This window comes from Amborella trichopoda, chromosome 3 (genome assembly GCF_054954075.1).
Source record: "Amborella trichopoda isolate Santa Cruz 75 chromosome 3, AtrichopodaSantaCruz75HAP2 v2.0, whole genome shotgun sequence".
Lineage (NCBI taxonomy): Eukaryota > Viridiplantae > Streptophyta > Magnoliopsida > Amborellales > Amborellaceae > Amborella > Amborella trichopoda.
This window is the reverse complement of record NC_142338.1, coordinates 56000652-56009814: the sequence shown is the minus strand read 5'-3', so window position 1 is coordinate 56009814 and position 9163 is coordinate 56000652. Positions and strand designations below refer to the sequence as shown.

At 37.7% G+C, this 9163-nt stretch overlaps 1 protein-coding gene across 12 annotated transcripts; it reads right to left on the bottom strand.

Annotated features, from left to right (window-relative positions):
• Positions 1 to 231: 231 nt before the first annotated feature.
• TZP (zinc knuckle (CCHC-type) family protein) lies at positions 232 to 8270 on the bottom strand. 12 transcript variants are annotated; one of them, XM_088861517.1, is made up of 9 exons: positions 8105 to 8270; positions 6169 to 6274; positions 5695 to 5955; positions 5518 to 5616; positions 5150 to 5215; positions 2468 to 4805; positions 1442 to 1557; positions 973 to 1088; positions 232 to 539 (listed from the first exon to the last, which is right to left on the bottom strand). In XM_088861517.1, the coding sequence occupies exons 3-9, from the start codon at positions 5936 to 5938 to the stop codon at positions 426 to 428; spliced, it is 3093 nt and encodes a 1030-aa protein (XP_088717643.1). In that variant the 5' UTR covers positions 5939 to 5955; positions 6169 to 6274; positions 8105 to 8270; the 3' UTR covers positions 232 to 425. The 12 variants fall into 12 exon arrangements, with proteins under 12 accessions (XP_088717643.1, XP_088717646.1, XP_088717641.1 ...); XM_088861520.1 differs by having other exon boundaries at positions 5714 to 5955; XM_088861515.1 differs by having other exon boundaries at positions 5518 to 5955.
• Between the last annotated feature and the right edge of the window lie 893 nt (positions 8271 to 9163).

The window sequence follows — 9163 nt, the reverse complement described above, 5'->3', positions numbered from 1 at the left end:
AGAAACTGCACCCAAAACTAAATCATTACATCCACAATCACCCCCATTATCCTCAAGCTTTCCTCTTTCCTAATGATGCTAAGCCTAAAACCAGATCACAGAAAGCTTCCAAAATAAAATATAAGTGAAGAATCCTTGGGGAGAGAGAGAAGGGGAGAGAGGCCAAAACAATTTCAATATTAAGCCCCGAATTTGCACCTTGATAATGCTCTTTGTCTTCCAAGCCAAGGGTTATCTAGAAAAATATCATTCATAGGTTTATAGATCCCAAATTCTATCTTCTATAATTCTTCCATATTCATTCACTCTTCACTCTCATACTCAGTCTCTCTATGAAACAAAATATGGGCTTATGAAGCCAAAACTTGCCACATGAAAAGAATTTCATATTAGTAGATCACTTGTACATGGAATGGTAATAAATGTCACTTGCTATTTACCCACCGCATTTTCTCTTGAAGCTTCAGATTCAGCTCTTCTTCAGTGGGCAGTTTCTCATTGCTTCTCACGGTGGCATCCCACCATGCCATTAGCTCATCCTGGTGAAACACAGTGAAACAATTTCAGCTTTTGCAAAGCTAAGACTTGGTTAAATACGCTTCACATGGAGTATCGAGCTAATTATCAGATCAAATCGTGGAACAACAATTTATGGACCCTTTTTCTTTCTTTTGAATAATGACTTGGGACCTGCTGAGAATGGAACACTAGATGACATGTTTCGAAAAAAATGTTTAAATGTTTAATACTACAGACTTGAAAATTTGATACTATTCCTTGTAAAAGCATTGGATTAGATATTTCTTTAATTATGAGTGCTTGCTAGATTGCAAACCAAGTTGATAACTCTAACATGAGATGATGAGTGATTCAAAATAATTAATTTCAGCACATTGAAGTAAATGTTTTGATTTGAATCCATCGATGCTATGTGTTTCACTTTGCTTGCAAGGACATGGCCGACATATTTACCTCAGTAAAATCTTGGTTGGAGATAAAAGGGCAATTAATTAAGCATTTGAAGCCCCCTAAATTTACAGAAACAGAGATTCCAGAACCATCAGAGGAGGATCCCTCTTGACTTGATCCTGTAGGAGAAAAGAACAATGGACAGGGAAACAAAAGAATCAAAAGAACATACCAATAATAAGGTACAAGAAACAAGGGGAGATTATACTCTCAGTAAATGGACTATGGAAAGCCAGAACACATTGTGTCATCACCATCCATTGAAAAGGACAAGGGTAGAGAAAGTGGGCTTGTCAGAAATAGCACATGACCTCAAATGGTAGGTTCTAGTTTCTCTCCATGCTCCATCATTTCAATGTACCATGATGATCCAACAGATCATGGTTCTTCCATAGCTGTGGGTATAGCTTATTGTCCAAAAGACATATTGAAAATGATAATTTAAGATGACAATTAGGGATAACTGATATACCAGCAATGCAAGCTGCACGATAACCTGTTCCCCCAAGCCCTTCTTCCCACTTCCCAAACTTTACCCGCAGGAAATATCCTTCCATTTGAAAGTTCAGGTCTGGAGCTTTTGTCCACCTAGGAGATGCCAAATGGAGCCAAGACGAGATGAATAAGGCTAAGTGTTAGCAAAACATAACGTTTCTAATGAAATATGACATACATAAATTATTCTAACACAAATATCTAACTAAGATAAACAGTTCCAATACAAGGTGACACAAATTACTCTAGCACAGGAATTTATTTTGCGAACAGAAAGAAAAGCATAACCACTCAAGAAGATTTTTCATCCAACTGCATCCCATTTAATCAAATATTCATGTGAAAAAGAACCCACATGCAGTGACACGGTTTGTACTTTGTGATTACAAAAATAATGAACAAGAATGCAACAATATTACACCATGCACGATCAATGTTAGACAGTAGAAATAAAAAACACACTATGAATCATAAACATATTTGTGGTAATGCATTAGATGATCCAAACAACATTTAAAAATGTAATAAGGAATAGCAGAAGAAATTTAACTTGAGGAAAGCCACAGTTACATACATACAGACGTAATTGATAATAGATTGCTTCAGAGCTTCGCATTAATTTTTTATTGATCTGATAGTACAGGAATGGTGATGTTACAATTTTGTGGTGAATATCTACGATAAGATAACCAAGATTTATAAAGACTAGAACTATCAAATATAATGCTCGCAGATTTATTCATTTTATTGTTTTTCCTCTGGGTCTTTGTGGGAACAGATGCTATGCTTCTTGATGGCTCACAACAACCTCCACTGAAGAGAACATACATGGATTAACAAAAGAGCAAGGTTGCATATTGCATGTGCTTGTGTCCCAATTAAAGAAACAGAGCTACAAACTAATCATAGATTTGCAAATCAAATGTCAACTCTCAAGGAACCACACTCAGAAATTACATTTTTCTCTTAATGGTGATGAAACAAGAAAAAATGTCAATGCTACCTGAGGATGTCAGAGCGTGACAGACGAATCATCCTTATTTTCTCAAGCATTCCTCTGCGGACATCTGAAAATCTCATGTTAAGAAGATTACAAGAATTCTTATACGTTTGTATGATTTCATTTCCTCTTGACACGTTTTCCTTAGAACTCAAGGCAGGCCTCTTTCCAATGACTACGCTGTCTCTAGTAGTTTCCTCCACCTTCAATCCCCCAGAAAATCGATGACGTTCTTGAGTATCTTTGTTGAGTGGAGTGGAGTTTAAAATCATGTCATTGAGCTTTGAGTTGTTCATGGGATTATTCCTTGTACTAGTACAGTTTTCGAGTTCCTTATCGTTTTCAAAATGCGGTGCATCTCTTTTTTCAAGGACGGTGAGAGGATGATCCTTTCCATAAGTATCTTGAATTCTTTTATGACCCGTGTCGTTGAATGATGAAGAAGCCCCAATCGCCAGGTGACTTTTTGTTCTCGAAGATGCATATGGGCATGCAATGGCCCAGTGATCAAGCTGCATACAAACAATGCAGAAGCAAGATGATCCTTCTGTGACATTGTACGACTTTATGTGCTTCAAGAGATCCCTTGATTTAAATAGTTCAGAGCACTGATGCAAGGAATGGCCTTTAATACCACAATAAAAGCAGGTAAGATTAACAGGACTCCCCAAATCTTTAGCTTTCAAAGGATCCATATTTTTGAGAGCCTCCCATTTACAAGTCTTAACAGAGAGTGTTTCCTCAGAATTATCAAGCACCTTCTGCCTTCTCTCTTGAGAATTGCAACAATCATAATGCTCTGAGCTTCGAGAATGATGGTCTGAACTAGTTTGAAACTCTGTATCATTAACTTTCGCAAGTTTTTCTAACAGACATTTGCTTATGATGTTGGGACAACAACTCTGTCTCCCTTTATAGACGTCACCCATTTGGCTATCCATGGATGTCAATTGGTCACCAATTGTGTTTTTATGTGTAATGGAAGCATCATGGCAATCCGGAGAAGAAATTGAGGCTTTTTCACACTTCTGAGGTCTTTCAATGGGTTTGCTCTCCAATGCATCTGATTTGATCAGAGATGATTTTGAAGAGAATCGAGAGAGCCACATATTCCCGAATAGGTTACTTTTATTGGATAATAAATTCGAAGAGCTTCTTGGCTTCTCCAAAACTGATTGAGGTTCCATTGCCGCTCCAGATTCAAACCCAAAATTCTGTGGTGATGAACTTGAAGGATTCAAATTAGCTTGTTCATAATGAAGTTGGTCTTTCCATATATTCATTCTTCTCTTTACTATGTCATCTTTGGACTTTTTTGCAGCAGAATCATTAGCACCCAAATGGTAGACTTGCCTATTGGGCCTTTCATTTGATGCAGGGACTAAAGCTCCCTTATTATTTTTAAAGTCACCTAAGGCTGGACTAGACACATCCTTATTGAATCGACCCTTGCTAGCAATCTCAGGCTCCAATAACTTTCCAGCCCCATTATGGTGCTCAATATTTGTCACATTCTCATTCGGGCAATATCTGGCATGAAATAGTGTTTGAAAATTCAGCCTTGTGCACCCCTCGTCGTCCGTCATATTCTTTGAGACTACGAGAGACTTACTATGCCCATTGCTATCATGAAATGGGTTAGTGAAATTTTCAGAAGCAGACGAGTCATCCTGACGAACTTTGGGGAATCCCTTAATAAGGTTTGAAATCCAAATCACAAAAGAATTGCCTTGTCTAATAGCAGATAAAGGGCAAGGAGTTTCTATGTCAAGCTTCCGAATCTTTCCATTCTCTACAAGTGAGTTTTGTTCAAAGAATCTCTCTCTCTTTCCTTTCACAAGCAAGTTCCCACTATCACTGCTTTTAACACTTTCATGGAAGTTATCCTCCTTCCTCAAAGCAAGACTATTGAGTTCCACATTAGTAAAATCATTTCCTTCTACTTCCGCTTCTATATTATTAACCCTGCAATCATCATCATTAACCCCAACATCTATATCATCTTCCAAGGGCAATCCATCTTGAACATCATTTTCATCAGGAGAAGACATAGCTTCTGATAGAGGTACCGATTTTATCTTCCTGGTGTCTTCATAAATAATAGAAGTCATTTCTGTCTCCTTGAAGTTTTGGGTTCTCAAGTATGGGACTAAATCCTTTGGGTGATACTCAGAACCTTCAGCTATGGCAGCTTCAGAGGCAAATGTCCTAGGTAAATCAACCAAAGATACACTATGCGGATTTCCAACATTTTTCCCTTTGGTGAAGGGCTCAGAGCCTGTTCCTTTACTATGATCAGTGTGTTCATGCTTTTGTAGTGCTAAATTAAACCCCAATTCTTCTGCATGAAGAGCCAAAGAATTCAGATTTCTATCAACCTTTGCAGGGTACATGAGATATAGCAGTTGATTTTGCAAGCAAGGAAAATAACATATACTCCAAAGGAATGTGAAAAAGCGTAGTCCATTGGTGTCATGACTGACTGAATGAAATGATGGATGGTGATGAGGAGTGTGAAACCAACCATTGGGGGTCGTGTCCCAGTCTGGTGAGTCTCACTCCCTCTCCATCATCATCCATCATTTCAATCAGATGGTCATAACTCCAATGGACCACGGTTGTCCATAGATCATTGCTTTGTTGTAAACATTGCGACAAAACAAAGGCTAATAGTCGTCCACTTACCTTGCACATTATCCTTGTCACGTAAGGATCGAATGGGATCTTCTCTATTCTTAACTGACTTCATACCTGAAATATCATCATTTGTTTGAGTGGTTATTAGAGAATTAACAGCCTTGCCCTCAGATTGATGTTCACGACGACTAGAATCAGAAGAAGAAACCTTTGCCAACAAGCACGATTTTCCTAACAAGTCAGGAGCTAAACAATCAAACTACACATATCTCAAGGTGAACACTCTCTTTTTCTAACAAGCAAATGGGTCTTTGGGGATTAAAAAGAAACAATAACAAAGCCCCGGTTTCACAAAGAAGATTTTACTCATTCTACCATTGTTCATTGGTTCCAATGGCTCCTTACAAAATCATTACCTTTTGTCTGGTCCCCTTCATCATTTTCAAACTGGCAAACCGGCATACACTTCCCCAGTTCACCACTTTGTGGTTGAGAGATAACTGCTTTTCCAGATTCTGAATTGCACTCATTGTTAGAAAGATCAAATGGTATTTTCTGACTGAAACTACAATTAGCACACCTAAGTTTGAGACCTATTTCAGGAGACCACACCAGTTCAGAGAGTGGGTCGGTGGGAGTTAAGATAATGCCTTCTCCTGAACCTGCATTTGCACCTGCACCAGAACTTAGGCTAAGTCCTCTCCTTTTGCACTGATGAGTAGGGTCCAATACATGTCCCAACTCTGTGGCTTCAAAACAGTTGGACTTCCTCCTCGGTGAGATGGATCCATCAGAGGAATATCCTGAAATACCAACAAAATCTAGTGCAGCGTCCATGGTTTCACATAGATATCCTACATAAAGGAGAGTCCGTTAACATATGCTTCCTACTTGTAATATGATTACACTTAAGACTTCTTGAAAGAGATTGCACTGCAAGCAAAAGTCAGTGAGACAATTTCCTAAAGATCAAGGGGTTGCTGAGCTAAATAAAATGGCATCGGTAGAAACAAAAAGATTGAATAACCAATAATAGTTCTACTGCAATTCAAGAAGGATAAACATACTCTAATGCATGTGAGATATGAGGCATCCACACTAATAGATCCCACTTGAAGCTTACATAGATTTGGGCTAATGAGGTACACAGCAGCAGAAGTTACGCTTTTTGAACTAACCAAAAAACCAATAAGAAAACAGGATCACATGTTGATTTGCATGAGTTTAGCATGAGTACGCTTCTAAGGACATCACCCTTTTGGAACAAACTAAAGAAAAATGCAAACTGTATGTCAAAAGATGTCCTCAAAATGAAGTCAAAGCATACTAGTTACATTAAGACATCTCTTTTTTTTTTGTTGGCTAAATCACATATTAAGGCATCTGAATACAAAAACACACATGTATATAAGGCACCGAATTGTAGTGACTGCTTGAGACACAGATAGTTTCAAGCAATGCAGCAGAATTCAGTGCCTATGCACATGTATTTATAGAAGCACACCATAATTCCTCAAAATATGTAGAAATTTGCCCCCAATTATTCAAATGAGCCTCTTTAGAAGTTAGTTATCAAGGCACATGCCCTGATCTCTATAATTTTCATTTCTCATCTCAAAGATCTTATGAGATGCAAAAGTCCTCTTCCTTCCACAGATGCCTCATCCTTGGCTTCCATCTATCCCTCCACTAAATTTTAAATTAGATCAAACATTTTCTATTAAACTCAATGGTGAGAGCCAAATTTGGGTACCAGTGATCTGACTGCATCTCGAAGATTGGAACTTTTGGATTTCTTTTTAGTGCTGATCTTTAAAAGCCTAAGATAATCCAAAATTTTGAAAGTGGACGACCGAGAATCAGCTGTTGGCAGGGTAATCTAACACACTTGATCCCTCTATTTGCGAAACCATGATCCAGATGTCTAGTGTAAAGTAGGATGTGGTTCATACTTCTGAGATGCACGGTAAGAAATGACTCCTGAATTTTTAGCTCAAGCACTAACTTAAGAAGAACCAAATAGAGACCCTCTATCTGCCTATTGTAGCAAACTTAATGTCATCAGATCTAGAGTATAATCAATGAGTTTAATTTTTGAAAACAGTGTATCAGAGATTATGCCTATAGGCAAAAAGATAAAAAAAAAAGCGGAAGGGGGGTATTTAAATTCCATGCAACGCTTTGCGTTCCCGTTTTGTGTCCTGTTTTGTGCAGTCACCAAAGACTGTTACCACTCACCTTTGATCCCTCACTAGAGTAGTTGCTTCTTACATTAATGGGAAGAAGCATTAAGCAATTATGGTCCGAGTTGCTACTCCCACTTAGCCTAAGCAACATCTAAGTATCAAAACTGCTCAAGCCAAAGCAGAGATATCCATTTCACAATATATTTATGCAATCAACGTGCCGAGAAAGTTGGGTATTTTATTGAATTGGATCAGAAACTCTCGTGAAATCAAATCTTGAACTCAGAATTACATTGGAGATCTATTGGGTGATTCGAATCGATACAACAGGCTGGTTGAAAATTTGACAGAACTCACTAACAAACTCTGAAATATTGCATATAGCTTGGAGTTCTAAGCAGATAAGTGGTCAATCTAAAAATCCACATATGGGTGTTCCTCAAAGGGCTTCTCAGAGCAATTTAAGTCTCAAGTCTTCCTTCCCAAGAGAAAACACTCTCAATTCCTTCAAAATTCATCCTGTAACTAAGTGAACAGATTTTAGAGAACTCTCTCTCTCTCTCTCCCTCAAAACTAGAAACCCAACAACAAATTCAGTAAATTCAGCTCCCCCAAGTTTCAGAAACACCAGAACTTGGCAAGCCATCTTTTTTGAACATGGCCAGCTCTCAACTAAACCAGTAGCAAAAAAACCCATTAACCCATTTCCTCATAACAAAAACTCCATGACTTCTTGAAATCGCATAAATCATAAAACTTCAAACTGCAAACAAACCAACTAAAAAAGAAGAAGAAGAAGAAGAAGAAGAACACATACCTCATTACTTGCATACTCCATAGCCTTTCCTCTCCATCTCCACATCAAACTTAAAACTTAATTCTCATACTTCTATGATGCTAAAAGTAGAAAGTAGAAAGTCGAAAAGGTGTCTTCTCACAATAACTGGAAGCAGATTATGGTTCAAGATTAGCAGACTGCCAATAGTCCAGCAAAAATTTTGGTCCCCATTTATTTCATTTTTTCCATTTTTGCACACGTATGTTATATCAGAGGTGCAGAACCCGCCACCTGGCGACACATGTGCCAGTAGCTGATGTAAAGAATTTCAAGAAAATCCATATATGTATGAAAATGTAAATTTTATTGGGAAAAAGCATATTTTTATTGGAAATTATCAAAGTACAGAATTTACGCTAGAGTCAATCCACATCATCATTTATCACTCCACTTGTAGTACGACCACTCCCAAAACCCAATCTCTCTATCTAGGAACTTGCAAAGTCCAAAGCTAGAGCCCCCTAAATTTCGTTAAGTGTCGGCAACATTTCGGTTTTGGCCTAGACCCAATTTCAAAAATTTCAGTGAATTTTGGGCTGTTTCATTTTCATCAAGATTCCATCAGTAAATTTTGGCGAATTATCATTTTGATCAAGATTTCATCGGTAAATTTTGGCGAATTTTATTGAACACGGAACCACTTTCAAATCTTAGGAATTTTTGGTCCATGGGTGTGGCTTAGAAGTTCCAATTTTAGCAATAATCTATAATAGTCATATAAGAATGGGATGGACATATTTGTTGATATATTCCACTTTGAACACATTTAATTTGTCGTTTCTCTTTTTTTGGATAGTTGTAGGAATCGACTTTGAGATGTTGATGTGAAATTAAATGATAACCACTCGGCCCAAGCCAATTCCTATATATTAATTCATCGACATATAAAATCCCGACGGCTAAAAGTGGATAATTAATTGATATAGACACACTTCAAACATCTAATTTTTCATATAACCGATTGTAGAGTTTCCACAAGAATAAAATGGCACAACCCAGCCATCCAATTTTGCGCATGAAAGGTCAAGGTGTTAACAA

Excerpts from the sequence above, each read along its gene's own strand:
- TZP (XM_088861515.1), bottom strand. The coding sequence starts at position 5,938 with ATGGACGCTGCACTAGATTTTGTTGGTATTTCAGGATATTCCTCTGAT. Across the intron at positions 5,216-5,517 it reads TGAAGGGGACCAGACAAAAG|GTATGAAGTCAGTTAAGAAT; the intron begins GTAATGATTTTG and ends ATGATATTTCAG. Across the intron at positions 1,558-2,467 it reads TCACGCTCTGACATCCTCAG|GTGGACAAAAGCTCCAGACC; the intron begins GTAGCATTGACA and ends GGCATCTCCTAG.